The 19,817-nt window shown below is 41.9% G+C and overlaps 1 protein-coding gene across 1 annotated transcript in view; it reads right to left on the bottom strand.

Annotated features, from left to right (window-relative positions):
* The window catches only part of LOC115114849 (potassium voltage-gated channel subfamily H member 6-like), a 70,858-nt gene that overhangs the window by 43,605 nt on the left and 7,436 nt on the right, over positions 1-19,817 (bottom strand). Inside the window, exons 3-7 of the mRNA XM_065013447.1 lie at positions 5,107-5,265; positions 3,560-3,778; positions 3,150-3,407; positions 2,988-3,000; positions 2,643-2,850 (exon numbers count right to left, since the gene is read on the bottom strand). Coding sequence (XP_064869519.1) covers positions 2,643-2,850; positions 2,988-3,000; positions 3,150-3,407; positions 3,560-3,778; positions 5,107-5,265 — 857 coding nt within the window. The remainder of the gene's footprint in view (positions 1-2,642; positions 2,851-2,987; positions 3,001-3,149; positions 3,408-3,559; positions 3,779-5,106; positions 5,266-19,817) is intronic.

Here is a 19,817-nt window from a genome sequence, read left to right as displayed (position 1 = left end):
ACTCGTTTTTCAAACACTTCACAAATTTCTTGTTAACAAACTATAGTTTTGGCAAGTCAGTTAGGACATCTACTTCGTGCATGACAGTTGTTTTTCCAACAATTGTTTACAGACATATTATTTCACTTATAATTCACTGCATCACAATTCCAGTGGGTCAGAAGTTTACATACACTAAGTTGACTGTGCCTTTAAACAGCTTGGAAAATTCCAGAAAATTATGTCATGGCTTTAGAAGCTTCTAATAGGCTAATTGACATCCTTTGAGTCAATTGGAGGTGAACCTGTGGATGTATTTCAAGGCCTACCTTCAAACTCAGTGCCTCTTGGCTTGACATCATGGGAAAATCAAAATAAATCAGCCAAGACCTCAGAAACAAAATTGTAGACCTCCACAAGTCTGGTTCATCCTTGGGAGCAATTTCCAAATGCCTGAAGGTATCACGTTCATCTGTACAAACAATGGTATGCAAGTATAAACACCATGGGACCACATAGCCGTTATACCGCTCAGGAAGGAGACGCGTTCTGTCTCCTAGAGATGAACGTACATTGGTGCGAAAAGTGCAACTCAATCACAGAAAAACAGCAAAGGATCTTGTGAAGATAATGAAGGAAACAGGTACAAAATGATCTATATCCAAACGAGTCCTATATCGACACAACCGAAAGGCCGCTCAGCAAGGAAGAAGCCACTGCTCCAAAACCGCCATAAAAAAATGACTATGGTTAGCAACTGCACATGGGGACAAAGATCGTATTTTTTGGAGAGATGTCCTCTGTTCTAGAGGTCGACCGATTATGATTTTTCAACGCCGATACCGATTATTGGAGGATCAAAACAGCTGATACCGATTAATCGGACGATTTATTTATTTGTAATAATGACAATTACAACAATACTGAATGAACACTTATTTTAACTTAATATAATACATAAATAAAATCAATTTAGCCTCAAGTAAATAATGAAACATGTTCAATTTGGTTTAAATAATGCAAAAACAAAGTGTTGGAGAAGAAAGTAAAAGTGCAATATGTGCTATGTAAGAAAGCTAACGTTTCAGTTCCTTGCTCAGAACATGAGAACATATGAAAGCTGGTGGTTCCTTTTAACATGAGTCTTCAATATTCCCAGGTAAGAAGTTTTAGGTTGTAGTTATTATAGGACTATTTCCCTCTATACCATTTGTATTTCATTAACCTTTGACTCTTGGATGTTCTTATAGGCACTTTAGTATTGCCAGTGTAACAGTATAGCTTCCGTCCCTCTCCTCACTCCTCCCTGGCCTCGAACCAGCAACACAACGACAACAGCCACCATCGAAGCAGCGTTACCCATGCAGAGCAAGGGGAACAACTACTAGAAGGCTCAGAGCGAGTGACGTTTGAAACGCTATTAGAGCGCGCTAACTATCTAGCCATTTCACATCTGTTACACCAGCCTCAACTCGGGAGTTGATAGGCTTGAAGTCATAAACAGCGCAATGCTTGACGCACAATGAAGAGCTGCTGGCAAAACGCCCGAAAGTGCTGTTTGAATGAATGTTTACCCACCTGCTTCTGCCTACCACCGCTCAGTCAGATACTTAGATACAAAACAAAAGCTGAATCAAAGGGGGTGTGGCAGATTTCAAAACACTTCCGCGAAGGACTCAGGTAGGGTATACATGACCGTCCTCGATGAAAAGTGGCTTTTGAGGAGAGGAGGGCCTTTTCTCATTTGGACAAGTATGTCCTCCGCCATCTCTCCTCCGTCCTTTCTCCTCTGTGACCTGGAAAACAATACGTGGTCGAGTGGTTGAGGATAGTGCCAATTCGTTAGTAGGCAAACGTTTGACGGTCCTCCCCTCATCGATAGCCTCCTTTTGGCGAGGAAGTACAATTGTACAGTGGTAGAAAATATACCCAACTGTCATACTTTAATTTTTAAAAGTAAAGATACCTTAATAAAAAATGACTCAAGTAAAAGTCAACCCGGTAAAATTCTACTTGAGTAAAAGTAAAAAAATATTTGGTTTAAAATATACTTAAGTATCAAAAGTAAAAGTATAAATCATTTCAAATTCCTTATATTAAGCTAACCAAATGGCACCATTTTCTTGTTTTTTTAATTTACGGAAAGCCAGGTGCACACTCCAACTCAGACATCATTTACAAACAAAGCTTTTGAGTTTAGTGAGTCCGCCAGATCAGAGGCAATAGGGGTGACCAGTTCAGTTGATAAGTGAGTGAATTTAGTAGTACTTTAAAATATTTTTACTTAAGTACTTTACACCACTGCAAGTGTATGCTACCTGAGTCCTTCACCGAAAAGTTTGGAAATCTGCCACACCCTCTTTGAATCAGCTACTGTTTTCTCAAAGGAGAAAGCTGATTGAGGCACAATACAAAAGCAACCGACTCCATGTTTTGCAATATAACCATGCAGTCATTTCCGTCAACCTCTGTACTCTACAGTGACAAGTTCACCAGCAGCGACTGAATTTAGAGCAAAACTATCTGGATAGTGCTGCCACCCTCAGGACAGATACTGCAATGGCAGACTACATAAGGAGCAAGGTGTCTGTGAAAGCCTCTCGATACTGCAGTTTGTCATGAAATAGTGTCAACCCATCCATAAGAGAAGAGCAGCGACCAACCTGAGTGACTTTCTCAGTGACCCCGTGTGTGCGGTCCATTAGTTTACAGGGGGCGATGATGTCAATCTCCGCAGATGGGAGGGCCACCAGGGGGTCTGGCCTGTTGTCCAGTGGGTTGAGCTGGGTCACGTGACTTAAGGTCCGGAAGCGGATGAGGTTGGGGTCAGACGTGGAGTCAGATGTAACATTATGCAGACTGGACTTCATTCTGCCTGAGAAGGAATAAATATAGATGGATATTTCCTTGCCTGTGACTTAAGAGTTGAATGTGCTGAGTGCAAGATACAGTATAAGGAGATGTTGAACAGATGGAACATAAATGTAAGAAAGGCATTGATCAATTACATGTTCTTTGATCCTCAAATTTCATTATGCCACCCTCGCCCTAAACCTCCTTCGTGTGTCCCATACATGTCCTCTACCTGCCCCTGTCCTTGCCACGATCCACATCCGTATCTCTGTCTCCTGCCCATGACCCCTATCCCCTGTCCCCATCTTGCCCTCTACCTGTGCTGCTGGGCCGCGTCTGGAGCTTCCCGTGCCAGCTGGACCGTCCCCTGAGAGTCTTGATGCCGTCCACAGATGAGGCGTGCAGGGGGCTGCAGAGGCTCTCATAGGAGCGGCTGGGCATCACGCTGCAGTTGGAGCCACACTCCTCGTCCACCCAGAGGCAGTGCAGCCTGGGGGAGGACTGGGAGAAGCCCATGGCCAGGGACAGGGCTTGAGGGGCATCCGAGGGGTCCCCGGTGGGAGAGATAGGGTCACCTATAAACATGCCATTTAGCAGACATTTTTATCCAAAGCAACTTACAATGAGTGCATATATTTTTGTATTTGACCGCAGTGAGAATCAAGCCCACAAGCATGTTGTTGCTAGCATGATGCTTTTGCCAACTGAGCCATACAGGACTACTCACCTCCCAGCAAGGCCCTCTGGTCTTCGTCCCAGAGTAGTACCCCGGTGCCCCCCAGCCGCCGGCGCTCTGGCAGGGACAGCAGCTTGTCCAGGGCTACAGACTCATGCCCCAGGGCAGAGAAATCCCGCTGGTGGCCCAGCTCGGTGTCATCCAGGGAATGTTTACTGCTGCTGAGGGAGCGGAGCAGGGTGGAGGGCAGACGGAACCTATGCCGACGTGCTGCAGTTCAGAGGGGAAAGGTCAGAGGGAAAAGGAGATAGGTTTCTGACTTTGTTACACACCGCACCAACATCATTAGTAAAACAATGACATAATTAATTACTACACTCTTAGAAAAAAAGGTACTGAATTGTACTTAAAGGGGTACAAACGCATGTGACTGTAGTGGTACCCTGTGTCCATTGTGCCATTAGTTATAGGTACATAATTGTACCCAGTTTGAGGTTAAAAGTTTGTTCCTTTATTTTTTTTTAAATAAGAACAAAATCTATATTTTTTTGTGGATTTTTCCTTCCTCTATGGGATCGGGATCGGTGGGACGGTTGAGCTAATGTAGGCTAATGTGATTAGCATGAGGTTGTAAGTAACAAAATCATTCCCAGGACATAGACATATCTGAAACAGGCAGAAAGCTTAAACTCTTGTTATTCTAACTGCACTGTCCAATTTACAGGAGCTATTATAGTGAAATAATACCATGCTATTGTTTGAGGAGAGTGCACAATTATGAACTTGACATTTTGAACAGATATACAATGGTTCATTGGATCAGTCAAAAACTTTGCACATACGCTGCTGCCATCTAGTGGCCAAAATATAAATTGTCCTTGGGCTGGAATAATACATTATGGCTTTTCTCTTGCATTTCAAATAATAATATACACATGTTTTTTTCTTTATATTATCTTTTACCAGATCTAATGTGTTAAATTCTCCTACATTAATTTCACATCTCCACAAATGTCAGTGTTTCCTTAAAAAGGTATCATGAATATGCATATCCTTGCTTCAGGTCCTGAGCTACAGACAGTTAGATTTGGGTATGTCATTTCAGGCGAAAATTGAAAAAAAGGGTCAGATTTAAGGTCACTACAATATATATATATTAATTAGAGCTCTTTGTTGTCTCTTATGTAAGCCTTTATAAAGACTTCAGAACTGAAAGCCAAAAATCTCAACTTTGAATTAACATAAACAGAGACCACTTAAACACTTCCACTCACAGGTGGCCAAAAAGAACGAACTGAAACTAAGCCAAACTAAGCCACGCCACAAACAAACTAAGCCACGCCTCCAATGATTGTACAAAAATGTACCATTTTACACAGTACATTATCCACACATACCGGAATTGGTACCGAACAGTACCATGTGAAATCATATGTGTACCTCTGGAGGTGCATGATATGTATTTCTATCTTCGTGTACCCAAGAGAAAAATACTGTACCCTAAAAACTCTGGACCCCATTCATCACCTCAATCTCTTCCTGACTTACTATAACTAGATTTTTTAAGGTTTTCCACACAGAGGATCTTCTTTGATTACCTAGGGGAAGCCAGGGGATGGGCAGCTTGTTGAGCTCTCTGGTCGGGGAGCTGGGGATAGGCGGATCAGTGGGCAGCTCAAAGTTGAGGATGAACATGATCACCAAGCCATCCTCATTCTTCACTGGCACCACATCAATTTTACAGGAGAAACACATACCTGAACACAGAGACACACACACATCACCACCAAAGTGAGAAAACACCTGTATTTTAAAGCACATGAATGCATGACAAAGTTCTCCTCTAGAGAGAGACACACAACAGCAGAGGAAAGCTGCAGAGATCAGCCAGGGAGTGGCCAACTGGGCAAAAACTGGTTGAATCAATGTTGTTTCTACGTCATAAAAAAATTATCAATGTGATGGCGTTGAATCAACGTGGAAAACTGATTGGATTTGCAAAAAGTCGTCAACTTAAGGGCATTTCGTATTTTTGTCCTACAACTTTGAACCTAAATTCAATGAGATGATTATATCTTTTGTTGATTTCACATTGAATTCAACAAAAATGAATGATTTACTGTTATCATTCAATATTCAGGATAGTATTGTAATAGGCTCCATAATAACATAAACACAGGCTTTTGATGTAATTTGCAGAGAGAGATAGGCACTGACTCCTCCACATCATCCACCTGGCAGAGAGCTACAGCTATGCCAGGAGCCAAATCAATCCGGCTTCCCCTTGGAGAATGAGAGAGAGAGAGGTCACTGACTGACTGTGGAGGGATGGGGAGGAGGTAGCTAGATAACAGGTTAGCAGGAAGGACACATAGGACAGGCCTGACAGGGACAGTAGGAATATACTGTATCATCATCCCCTCCCGGATTAGAGCTCTAACATGGCCCCTTATTCTGCCTAATTCATCTCATTGAAATCACACAGTCGACTACTGCACTGCAAAACCATCTGCTACTGAACACTTTGTTCCGGGACGCACCACATCCTAAATCTATACAGATTTATATGCACATTGGTTTAGTCACCTTTTACATGTGGAGCACACCTGAGAACACTTCAATTGATAGATATAATAACAATGATGACTCTATCCAAAAGTGAGTGAAGGTCTACAAAGGACTTTACTGAAATCATTTGTTGGAATTATAAGTGTCCATGTAGACAAAATCACCTAAATACATTTTTAAGACTACTGGTAAAACATTTTTAAATAAACATTAGAATAATGTATGTCAAATGTTCTGTACCTGCAGGGGATCAGTATTTTACAAAGAGCCAAGGACAATTATCAGGGGCAATATGGAAACTGGATCATACTTCTCATGAAGACCACAAGCACCATATAAACCAAAATAAATGATGTGATTATATCCCCCTCCCCATCTCTCTTTTTCTCTCTCCATCTGTTTTTTTCGCTCCCCGTCAGTCTCCCCCTTCTCTTTCTTCTTTCCACCCTACCTCTCCCTCATCACAAACTCTGAATTACTCATTGGAGATTTCTCTCTCTCGTTCTCTTCATGAAATATTTACATATTAGCCTGAGGAGAGAGCTGAACTATTGATCTGTCTGTTCCTCCACTATTTCATCTCTGTCTGCAATAACACAGGCAGGCAGTGGACAGCAGAGTTGTTCAAACCGTTTAAAACTTTGCCAAGACCAGAGATGAGCGATGCCTGACACAGTGATGGATATACATGTTATTTATTTATCTGCTATTTTACCAGGTAAGTTGACTGAGAACACATTCTCATTTGCAGCAACGACCTGGGGAATAGTTACAGGGGAGAGGAGGGGGATGAATTAGCCAATTTTAAATTGGGGATTATTAGGTGACCGTGATGGTTTGTGGGCTAGATTTGGGAATTTAGCCAGGACACCGGGCTTAACACCCCTACTCTTACGATAAGTGCCATGGGAACTTTTAATGACCTCAGGACACCCGTTTAATGTCCCATTCGAAAGACGGCACCCTATGTTAGACTCAGCCAATAATACTGCTCATCTAGCCTGCATGAATTCATATCATTAAATGATGGAGGAACAATGACAAATCAATGACAGACAGCTCTTGCATTCCAGCAGTGCCCAACTCAGATAAGCAGCTGAGAATGAGTCTGTCTGATATACACTACCGTTCAAAAGTTTGGGGTCACTTAGAAATTCCCTCGTGTTTGAAAGAAAAGCACATTTTTGGTCCATTAAAATAACAGTACATTGATCAGAAATACAGTGTAGACATTGTTAATGTTGTAAGTGACTATTGTAGCTGAAAACAGCTGATTTTTTATGGAATATCTACATAGGCATACAGAGGCCCATTATCAGCAACCATCACTCCTGTTTTCCAATGGCACGTTGTGTTAGCTAATCCAAGTTCATAATTTTAAAAGGCTAATTGATCATTAGAAAACCCTTTTGCAATTATGTTAGCACAGCTGACTGTTGGTCTGATTAAAGAAGCAATAAAACTGGCCTTCTTTAGACTAGTTGAGTATCTGGAGCATCAGCATTTGTGGGTTCGATTACAGGCTCAAAATGGCCAGAAACAAAGACTTTCTACTGAAACTCGTCAGTCTATTCTTGTTCTGCGAAATGAAGGTTATTCTAACATGAGAAACTACCAATTTCTCGTTCAACGTTGTGTATCTTCACAGAACAGCGCAAACTGGCTCTAACCAGAACAGAAAGAGGAGTGGAAGGCCCCGGTGCACAACTGAGCAAGAGGACAAGTACATTAGAGTGTCTAGTTTGGAAACAGATGCCTCACAAGTCCTCAACTGGCAGCTTCATTAAATGGTACCCGCAAAACACCAGTCTCAACGTCAGCAGTGAAGAAGCGACTCCGGGATGCTGGCCTTCTAGACAGAGTTGCAAAGAAAAATAATATATTAAATATTCACAAAACCAAATTCATCACAAATGTGGACACTGGATTGGATCATTGACTGGGTACTAATGATTGATACTAGGTGTGGATACTGTTCATGAAGATGACACTTAAAGACCTCCAGTGATATTTGAACTTTTCCTGTTGAAAAGCGATAAACCAAGTATAAATACAGTAAAGCACACACACACTAAAGGGTATCAAAAATTTGTTTTGAGAAAAATAATGTTTTTTAGACAACTGAAAACTTCAAGGAGTAGAACATTCAAGGAGTTGGTCTGTTGGTGCCCGCTGATGTCATCGGCCTCCGGCCTTGCTTGAGGAACACTAGAGGAGCAATAGAGAGCAAAACCCTCCCCCCCATGTCACGAGGCACATGGACCACCTATTGAAATGCCACTTGTACCTTTTGTTAAGTAAACAAGTGTTAAATGAGATGAAAATGAGAGTAGGACTTTAAGGATTTGCCAGAATAGAGCTGGCTGTGGTCCTGGTCAAAAGTAATGCACTATCTAGGGGATAGGATGCCATTTGGGATGTAACCTATCTATTAGAGTTAATGAGCCTTGGGGATAATTGGACAATTAATGCTAATAAAACACTGATTCTGCTCTCAGGGGAGAATCACCTTATTATCTGTGGAAGGAAGTCATCATTGTTCTCACTGAGGAGAATTAGAGATAGACACTAGGACGTGGGCCCTATTGGAAATAAGAAGTCCTCATCAATGTGAAGCCCCTAAAACAACAATTACTTTGTGTGAGGTTCTCTATTGAATACCTAAGAAAAGGAAAACAAGAATTCCTCTAAAAACAGATTTTAAGACAGATCCACCTTTGGCCCATCCACACAATCCCACTGAAACACTGTTTCAATAGTCAAACAGTTAGATTTAGTTTGGATTCCGAGGATACCTTTGACCTAAAATAAAAATAAAGGACCAATGACCACTGAGCCAATCATTCATTCAGAAATATACAGTTATTCTAGAGCCCAAAAATAATCCCACCATCGAAATTTGGCTTTACGTGTCAAGTGAACACACATCTATGAAAAGTTAGACATGACTAATGTACACCCATAAAAGCCATTCACACCGCCCTGTAAGTCATCATCACTCTACCTAATAATAACCTTAGGGGTCAGCCAATAATAGATCAGTGAGATTTACAGTGTTTGGGGTCATTCCTCACCCATAGAATATTAATCTGGTTGGTGTGAGTGTTTTACGTTTAGCCTTCCACAGTATCTTTCTAACATCACACTTTACACATCTCTGATGTTATTGATCTGCATTATATTTTACTACACACAACATCAATTCAGGGCTGGGGATGTCAGAATTACCAGATAACCATGTAACCAACGGTTATGGATGAAGACCATCATGAAAATAAAATAACTGTCATAACCGTTTAAATCAGTGGAGGCTCCTCAGAGGAGGAAGGGGAGGACCATCCTACTCAGTGAATTTCAGAAAAATGTAAAATAGTAAAACATAAAAAGTGATCCTTTTTAGATAAAACTATACTAAATATATTCACGTCACCAAATAATTTATTAAAACACACTGTTTGCAATGAAGGTCTATAGTAGCCTCAACGGCACTCTGTAGGGTAGCACCATAGTGTAACCGGAGGATAGCTAGCTTCTGTCCTCCTCTGGGTACATTGACTTCAATACAAAACCTAGGAGGCTCATGGTTCTCACCCCCTTTCCATAGACTTGCACAGTAATTATGACAACTTCCGGAGGATGTCCTCCAACCTATCAGAGCTCTTGCAGCATCAATTGACATGTTGTCCACCTAATCAAACGATCAGACAATTAATCTAGTCTGGAAGCATAAACTACAGCTAGCTAACACTGCAGTGTATAAAATGTGGTGAGTAGTTGACTCAAAGAGAGCGAAAGACAATAGTTGAATAGTTTTGAACAAATTAATTTCTTTCAAAATGAAAGAGAAGCAAGATAGAGATTTAATAGTATATCTTTTTTTACTTTCACTTACTTAGCTAGCGTCGAATGCAGCTAGCTAGTTTAGCCTATTCAAACACCTGGCTCAAACATAGTATCATTCTATGTTAGCTAGCTGGCGATGGCTATCCAACACTGGAATTCTTCCAAGTCATGGTAAGCTTTTGGTTTAATTAATTTATTGCCACCGGGGCCCGCTGGTGTAACTGCCAAATTGCTTTCTGCTGACTGTACACCGTACTGCATGACTGTAACGATTTACTTAAAGCGTTAGTTCTAGTAGAGTGCATTCGGAAAGTATTCAGACCCCTTGACTTTTTACACATTTTGTTACTTTACAGCCACCAAGACTCTTCTTAGGGCAATCGGGGGAGAAGGGCCTTGGTCAGGGAGGTGACCAAGAACCCGATGGTCACTCTGACAGAGCTCCAGAGTTCCACTGTGGAGATCGGAGAACCTTCCAGAAGGACAACCATCTCTGCAGCACTCCACCAATCAGGCCTTTACGGTAGAGTGGCCAGACGGAAGCCAGCCCTCAGTAAAAGGCACATGACAGCCTGCTTCGAGTTTGCCAAAAGGCACCTAAAGGACTCCCAGACCATGAAAAACAAGATTCTCTGATGAAACCAAGATTGAACTCTTTGGCCTGACTGCCAAGCGTCACATCTGGAGGAAACCAGGCACCGTTCATCACCTGGCCAATACCATCCCTACGGTGAAGCATGGTGGTAGCATCATACTGTGGGAATGTTTTTCAGCGGCGGGGACTGGGAGACTAGATGGGATCAAGGGATGGGATCAAGGGAAAGATGAACGGAGCAAAGTACAGAGAGATCCTTGATCCCTGCTCCAGAGCGGTTAGCACCTCCGACTGGAGCGAAGGTTCACCTTTCAACGGGACAAAGACCCTAAGCACACAGCCAAGACAACGCAGGAGCGGCTTCGGGACAAGTCTCTGAATGTCCTTGAGTGGCCTAGCCAGAGCCCGGACTTGAACCCGATTGAACATCTCTGGAGAGACCTGAGAATAGCTGTGCAGCGACACTCTCCCTCCAACCTGACAGAGCTTGAGAGGATCTGCAGAGAAGAATGGGAGAAACTCCCCAAATACAGGTGTGCCAAGCTTGTAGCGTCATACCCAAGAAGACTCGCGGGTAAAGGGCAAAGGGTCTGAAAACTTATGTAAATATGATGTTTCAGTTTTAGATTTTTTTACATCATTTGCAAAAAAATTGGAAAAAACAGTTTAATCAATTTTAGAATAAGGCAGTAACATAACAAAATGTGGAAAAAGTGAAGGGATCTGAATTATTTCCTAATGTATAAAATTGAGCACCAAGCAATGCAATCTCCATAGACAAACATTGTCCGTAGAATGGCATTACTGAATCTCAGTGATTTTCAACTTGGCAGCGTCATAGGATGCCACTTTCCTTCAAATTTCTGCCCTGCTAGAACTGCCCCAGTCAACTGTAAGTGTTGTTATTGTGAAGGGGAAATGTCTAGGAGCAACAACTGTTCAGCCGCGAGGATGTAGGCAACACAAGTTCACAGTACAGGACAGCCGAGTGGTCCTTCCACATATGTTCCCCAATTTCGCACTAATGCAATTCCACAAAATATACAACATGCATAGCAGCAGATTAGCAAAAAATGTAATAGCACATTATCCAAACATATTGTCGCATAGAAGCCTTTAGCCTGGCGTATTTACTTCACACAAAGTCGCAATAAATTCAAAGCACGAGCATAATTGACACTGCCGGACTGCACACACAACCCGAATGCAGTTAATAAACTCTACAGGAAACCTCTACAGTATAGCCTATAAAATAACATTTACCTCTTTGAGCTGTTATTGTGACTCTTCAGACAGTCACACATTTTATAGGACAATGCACAATTCACTTCATAGGCATCTAAGTCACAGACATGAAGTCTGTGAGGAGAGCCAGCTCTCCTGTCCTAGATTCAAGGCTATTTCCCTATCCAATCCCAATACCACTGAAACCCAAAATGCAGATTCCTGTCTCACATGAAAATTCCTAACTTTATTCTGTAATCCATAGGTTGCAATGCATTATCAAAGCACGTCTCTCGCCTATGCATGTCAAAACACAGCTATATCAATTTCCCTGCTTCTCTGCGCTGTCTCGTCCTTGCTGCCCATGAGAGCTTCACTAGAGAATGTGTGAATAACAAACGGTTTGAGAGTAGATATGGATATGTTTAAAACAGAGTTGGTCCTCGTTAAGAATAAGATACCTTCCCACTAGGCACAGACATCAGTTCAACATTTATTCCACGTTGGTTCAATGTAATTTCATTGAAATGCCATGTGAACAACGTTGTTTACACCAGTGTGTGCCCAGTGGGTTGATATTTAAACTATTTCCACTCTTCATCTTCATCTACAGTATCTGTATAATCATCAGCTAGATTTTGCCAAATATAGGAGGTATTCTGTCTCGAGGTGCGCTTTGTGTGTCCTGAGCGTGCTTTGTGTCGAGATAACCTGCTGCTGGAATGCGCTGAATTAATAGAGGAATGTGATATCGCTCTGAATTTATGAACTGCCTGTCTCACAATTCACAACAATGTCATTCGTGAGAAAAGATAGTTACTATATCATTACTAAATATCAGTTGAATTTGCTCTGAAATCTTTACATAGTGGCGCGGCCAAGCCGACAAGGTGGCACAGCACCCATCTCGAGAGAGCTGACGCTTAAACCGATTCGTAAAAACCTAATACTGACCATTACCTTAACCAAACCCTCAACCCTGACCCTAATTTTATAAATTTTTGCTGGATAAATATGAATTATTTTCGGTATTGAACCTTGGTGGATTTTCAGGAAAATATTAATCCCTACATGTCTATGCAACTTTATTTTGTTTTACACAAAATGGTCTCAAACGTTTAAAAACACCCTCCACGGCATTCAGTGTGTTTATTATGAAGCTGAATGTCAAAACGGTCAAGTGAACCAAAGAGAGTAATTAAGGGGAGAGACTGGGGAGCTCAGCTCATCATCAGACCTAAATCTAAAAAGGTCTCCCAGGCCTCTCTCTCACTCTCCCTCCCTTCCGCAGGTCTTGGAATGGGAGTGATGTTCTAGAATTACGTTCGGGACAGGATGGGACAAAATCAGGCAGTATAGGAATAGTTATAAACTGAGGGGGCAGAGAGGTTAGAAATATGTCATGTGTGGAGCATTGCAACCAAAACAAAACTGTGTGTAGGCCAAATATAGTTTACTTAATAAAAATCAGAGCGATTTCTGCATATTGCACCTTTAATAAAACACATTTTTCCACTAGGGTGGCTAATGCTACTTGAGCCAATCAGGTTGCAGCAGTCTTTGTACTGCAGTTAACAGATGCTTGGTCCAGAAAGACAATTTCCATATGTAACAGTATTGCTTCCATCCCTTTCCTCGCCCCTACCTGGGCTCGAACCAGGGACTCTCTGCACACATCGACAAGGGGAACATAGCGCCACAGCAAGGGGAACAATTTCTTCAAGTTCTCAAAGCGAGTGACGTCACCAATTGAAACGCTATTAGCTGGCACCACGCTAACCATTTCACATCGGTTACACTCACCCCCCTTTTGACCTCGTCCTTTTCGGCAGCAACCAGTGATCCGGGTCACGGCACCAATGTAACAGTATAGCTTCCATTCCTGCCTGGGCTTGAACAAGGGATACTCTGCACACATTAAGGACAGCCACCCTCGAAGCATCGTTACCCATTGCGCCACAAAAGCCGCAAGGGGAACAACAACTTCAAGGTCTCAGAGCGAGTGACGTCACCAATTGAAACGCTATTAGCGCACACCCCGCTAACTAGCTAGCCATTTCACATCGGTTACACATACACTGCCACATAGAGAAGTCAGATTTGAAAATTCCTAATAACACATCAACTTTGTGCACAAAATGTCCATTCAATTATTCAAATAATTGTTGCAGAGGCAGATTATTTTACATTTTTATTATTCATCCAATGTCTGCCATGTTTTTGGATGATGTGATGATGTCGTCGCTGCTCGAGCTGCTCCCGGTGCACACTGTGTGCTAGTGTGCATGTGATGTTGGTCTGTATAAACCGGATGCAACCTGAATATAGACGGTCCATGAATCGGCGTATGCGAATGTGAATAGAACAACGGGTAGACATCGTGGATGCAGTCTCCAGCTCTTATTATACCTCAGTAGTGTATAGCCAGCTGCATACTTGTCTTCGGTCTCTCTTTATGTAGTGTTGCCTCCCTTGTCGTGATGTGTGTTTTGTCCTACATTTTTAATCCTAGCCCCTGTCCCTGCAGGAGGCCTTTGGTAGGCCGTCATTGTAAATAAGAATTTGTTCTTAACTGACTTGCCTAAATAAAACATATCAAAATTCAGTCCAGTTGGACACAGATGACATAATAGGAATAATAGTGTCACCGGCCAGCCGGTTGGGCTAGTGGAAACCCCCTGAGCAGGGGACAAACAGAGGAGCACTTAACAGAGGAAGTTATTTCAGATTACTACAAGTACACATGGGCATGGGACAGGGCTGATTTTAATCGGGACGGGACAGGGAAGATCTGGGGTTATAGAACTGTTGCAGGATCGAGACAGCACGGAAAAGTTTTGACAGGACAAGACAGGAATGAATTTTCAACCTCTAATTCGGTATATCAGTCACCGGTATTCAACCATAGTGAGAACCCCTCTGATCGTTACAAAATAATGGTCTTTCTAATAGCTAACCTTAGAGTTAAGAAGAGATAGTCATTTAAACTACACTCTTTTCAAGAAGAAAATAACTGTACACTTAACACTAAAAGTAGTTTTGATATTGCAGTACGTTGAACTGTGACATTAGCCATAGTAGTAAAAACAGTCGTTTCCCAAATCGGACTTCCGAGATTGGTTTATTTCAGTGACAAGCTAGTATAACAGAACCCCAGTTTAGAGTAGATACTGTTTTTCCCATTACAGAGGGACAATTTCATTACCCCATGCCCAGACGTAGTAATAAACGACTTACACTGCGGCCTGTGGCAGAAATTGCACTGCAGATTTATAATATATCCTGTTCTGCTCCTACTGTATGCATCTGTCAACGTATGACGTCAAAGAAATATCACTGAATCGTGACTTGTTTTGAAGGAGAACGTCAGGAAGGCTGTAGGCTACAGTATGTCTGGATATTTTCAACTAATAAAATGCATACCAATACACCAATTCACAGGATAGCATGAAGAACTCACTCCATGAAATATGTTTATACAACAACCTTTTTAAAATGTAAAATTTATTTTACCCCCTTTTCTCCGCAATTTCGTGGTATCCAATTGTTAGTAGTTACAACTCTCATGTGGGCTCGGGAGAGACAAAACCCAACCCAAGCCAACCAAGCCGCACTGCTTCTTAACACAGCGCGCATCCAACCCGGAAGCCAGCCGCAACAATGTGTCAGAGGAAACACTGTGCACCTGGTGACCTGGTTAGCACGCACTGTGCCCAGCCCACCACAGGAGTCACTAGTGCGCAATGAGACAAAGATATCCCTAACGGTCAAGTCCTCCCTAACCCGGACGACGCTAGGCCAATTGTGCGTCGCCCCATGGACCTCCCGGTTGCGGCCGGCTGCAACCCAGAGTCCCTGGTAGCACAGCTAGCACTGCGATGCAGTGCACTAGACCACTGCACCACCCGGGAGGGACTACAACATCCTTCTTAAGACAATAACAGTATAAATATATTTTGGGATGTGTAATATGTCCATAGCATTCTGATTTAGACCCGAAACAGGATCTCATTAAGTTCTGTTTAGTTGTGGTCACATGTCTATATGACACACGTTATTATCCTCATGGGAGCTTCCATCTCATACAGTAGCTAAAGAAATCGTAAGTAAGTAGCCTTAGCTTGTGCGAGCCAGAACAACTAATAGGGCAGGAGCCTATCTCCTGTTTCTGTAGCATGAGGCAGCTTGACGTACAAGTACACCCCCTGGACAGGTCCCTAGTCTATCGCAGGGCCTTACCCCAAATCTATCTCCTTAAATGCTGAGTGCCAAGCGGATACGCATCAGGTCCCATTTTTTTAATGTCTTTCATATGACTCGTCGAGGGATTGAACTCACAACTTTCAAAAAACATACTTTTATCCAGAGCAAGCAGGGTTAAGTGCCTTGCTCAAGGGAACATGGACAGACTTTCCACCAGCTTTGGGGTTCAAACCAGCAACCTTCCAGTTACTGGCCCAACACTCTTAATTAACCGCTAGGCTACCCGTCACTGACACTCCAGCCACAAGTCCACTGATTTGGTCAGCTGAAACAATATATGTAGGAAAAAACTATAACAAAAGTGATAGGAGGGCAAAAAAATGTAATAAGATATTAAAGCAGAACAGTTTTAATATTACTGTATATGACAGAGAAATTTACAGTCTGATGTGAAGGAGGGTGATAGGAATGTTTCTAAAGAATTCTCATGAAGAAAATCCAGTATATCATATATCTCAACACACATAATATCAATTCAGGCAAATGCTCTCTCTGTACTGTATAGCCAATATACTTTTCCAAGACAAGTGTGCTACTCTTAGCATAACTATAGTTTTAATTTTAAGATTGTGTGTCTCTAATGTCCATGCTAATGTTTTAGATATATGTACGTTGTAATGTATTTTTGTCTGTGGTCTTTTTCATTATGTCACGGACCCCAGGAAGACTAGCTGTCGCCATTGTCGTCGGCTAATGGGGATCCTTATAAAAATCAAATTACTTAATGGGTTGAATGATCTGGTTTTTAGTACAGGACATCATGATAACCAAGTCTTTAAATATGGATTATCGACTATGGTGATCCTACAGGAAAAGAGTGAAAGAGCCACAGTAACTCATTTCCTGTAATAATCACCAGCTTGGCTTGGCCCTATCCCCATTTAACAGGATTTAGCATTTATCTTCCACTCCTAAACCAGATTAAGGTGCCATAATAATGACCCAAATAGAATTCATTACTCTCTTCCAAGTCTTCTACTCTAATGCTAATAATGAGAGGATGGAATCTTCAGGAGTTCCAGTCCCAAATCTCTGTCTCGTGGATGGAAGGCAGCCAAAAGACATGGTGCGAAAACACGCTGCTCCCAAATTGAAAAGCCAATTACACACAAACCACAGGAGAGATAGACGACCAGTGTAATGTGCCAGTGTGTCCTTGCGCTTCATGTGGTGCCTCACACAGAGAAGCAACTAGGGAGGCATTACTACCATATCAATGTGCTTTAGGCACTGAAACCCAACTATAGTTACACTTCAGTACAGCTAACTGGACACTAAATATTGACTCAACATAGGATGTCAACGGAAATGATTTATCCTCTCTCTATGTACATTTGAAGTCAGAAGTTTACATACACATTAGCCAAATACATTTAAACTCCGTTTTCTTTTTTTTTTTACAATTCCTGACATTTAATCCTAGTAAAAATTCCCTGTTTTAGGTCAGTTTGGATCACCACTTTATTTCAAGAATGTGAAATGTCAGAAATGTCAGAATAATAGTAGAGAGAATGATTTATTTCAGCTTTTATTTATTTCATCACATTCCCAGTGGGTCAGAAGTTTACATACATATTATAGTAAGTATTTGGAAGCATTTGGGTAGCCTTCCACAAGCTTCCCACAATAAGTTGGGTGAATTCTGGCCAATTCCTCCTGACAGAGCTGGTGTAACTGAGTCAGGTTTGTAGGCCTCCTTGCTCGCACACCCTTTTTCAGTTCTGCCCACACATTTTCTATAGGATTGAGGTCAGAGCTTTGAGATGGCCACTCCCAATACCTTGACTTTGTTGTCCTTAAGCCATTTTGCCACAACTTTGGAAGTATGCTTGGGGTCATTGTCCATTTGGAAGACCCATTTGCGACCAAGCTTTAACTTCCTGACTGATGTCTTGAGATGTTGCTTCAATATATCCACGTAATTTTCCATCCTCATGATGCCAGCTATGTTGGGAAGTGCACCAGTCCCTCCTGCAGCAAAGAACTCCCACAACACGATGCTGCCACCCCCATGCTTCACGGTTGGGATGGTGTTCTTCGGCTTGCAAGCATCCCCCTTTTTCCTCCAAACATAACGATGGTCATTATGGCCAAACAGTTCTATTTTTGTTTAATCTAACCAGAGGACATTTCTCCAAAAAGTACGATCTTTGTCCCCAGGTGCAGTTGCAAACCGTATTCTGACTTTTGTATGGGGGTTTTGGAGCAGTGGCTTCTTGCTTGCTGAGCAGCAGTTCAGGTTATGTCGATATAGGACTTGTTTTACTGTGGATAATATAGATACTTTTGTACCTGTTTCCTCCAGCATCTTCACAGGGTCATTTGCTGTTGTTCTGGGATTGATTTGCACTTTTTACACCAAAGTACATTCATCTCTAGGAGACAGAATGCATCTCCTTCCTGAGTGGTATGATGGCTGCATGGTCCCATGGTGTTTATACTTGCGTACTATTGTTTGTACAGATGAACGTGGTACCTTCAGGCATTTGGAAATTGCTCCCAAGGATGAACCAGACTTGTGGAGGTCTACAATTTTTTTCTGAGGTCTTATCTGATTTCTTTTGATTTTCCCATGAAGATAGGCCTTGAAATACATCCACAGGTACACCTCCAATTGACTCAAATGATGTCAATTAGCCTATCAGAAGCTTCTAAACCCATTACATCATTTTCTGTTATTTTTCAAGCTGTTCAAAGGCGCAGTCAACATAGTGTATGTAAACGTCTGACCCACTGGAATTGTGATACAGTGAATTATAAGTGAAATCATCTCTGTGTAAACAATTGTTGGAAAATGTACTTGTGTCATGCACAAAGTAGATGTCCTAACCGACATGCCAAAACTATAGTTTGTTAACAAGAAACTTGTGGAGTGGTTGAAAAACGAGTTTTAATGACTCCAACCTAAGTGTATGTAAATTTCCGACTTCAACTGTACACAATATACTATACACAGCTGTTTTGACTTTGAGCCCAGTTTGAAAGGACAATACAGCCAATAATTTGCAGATTGCTTCCTTAAAAATACTCATCCCAGTACAGCGAGACGAGATGTCATCATATCCAAAGTTACCTTGAACCTCAATCATCCTGGAAGAAAGCTTTACTGTGCTGTAACTTTACACTATCATATTTTAAAGCAGATTAAATTGGGCTTGTTCTACAATCCAAAGAGATTTAGGCAGCAGGGAGATGCTAACCTGAGCTTTGTTGTGCTTGAACTGGGCCCAGAAGACAGCATTCACAAAATCCGGATACATTTTGGAATAATTCCCCTGTTAGTCCTCCGCAATGTAATTCACAACAAATTCAACATTAAGCTGCTGCGACATTCTTTACAGAAAATAACAATCCAATTAGCACCCCCCCCCAAAAAAAACACCCGGTACATCTATCATTTACGGAGCATACTCTCAGGGGGTTAACTAGGATTAAACTGAGGATGTAGTGAACACCAAGGTTATCTCCATAGCCATTAGGGTATTCCAGCTATATTCTACAGTATTATCTACACCTTTAGCGAGGTCATTACTCCAATCCCCTCAAGGAGATCTCAGTCACTCAGGAACTCACTAAATGTATTCTGATCCTCAACATTATATGGCTCAAAGGTGTAAAATACATCAGTTGCCTGCAACTTTTAAATGCAAACACATTGCAGCGTTACCAGGTTTGACACTGATTTCCGGGGATTTCATTTCTGAGAATATGTTTACTGATTTGCGGCAGGTAGCCTAGTGGTTAGAGCATTGGGCCAGTAACTGAAAGGTTGCTAGATTGAATCCCTGAGCTGCCCCTGAACAAGGCAGTTAACCC

Source organism: Oncorhynchus nerka, linkage group LG9b (genome assembly GCF_034236695.1).
Source record: "Oncorhynchus nerka isolate Pitt River linkage group LG9b, Oner_Uvic_2.0, whole genome shotgun sequence".
Lineage (NCBI taxonomy): Eukaryota > Metazoa > Chordata > Actinopteri > Salmoniformes > Salmonidae > Oncorhynchus > Oncorhynchus nerka.
Note: the sequence above shows the minus strand (reverse complement) of the source record. Positions and strands in the feature narration are given on the sequence as shown.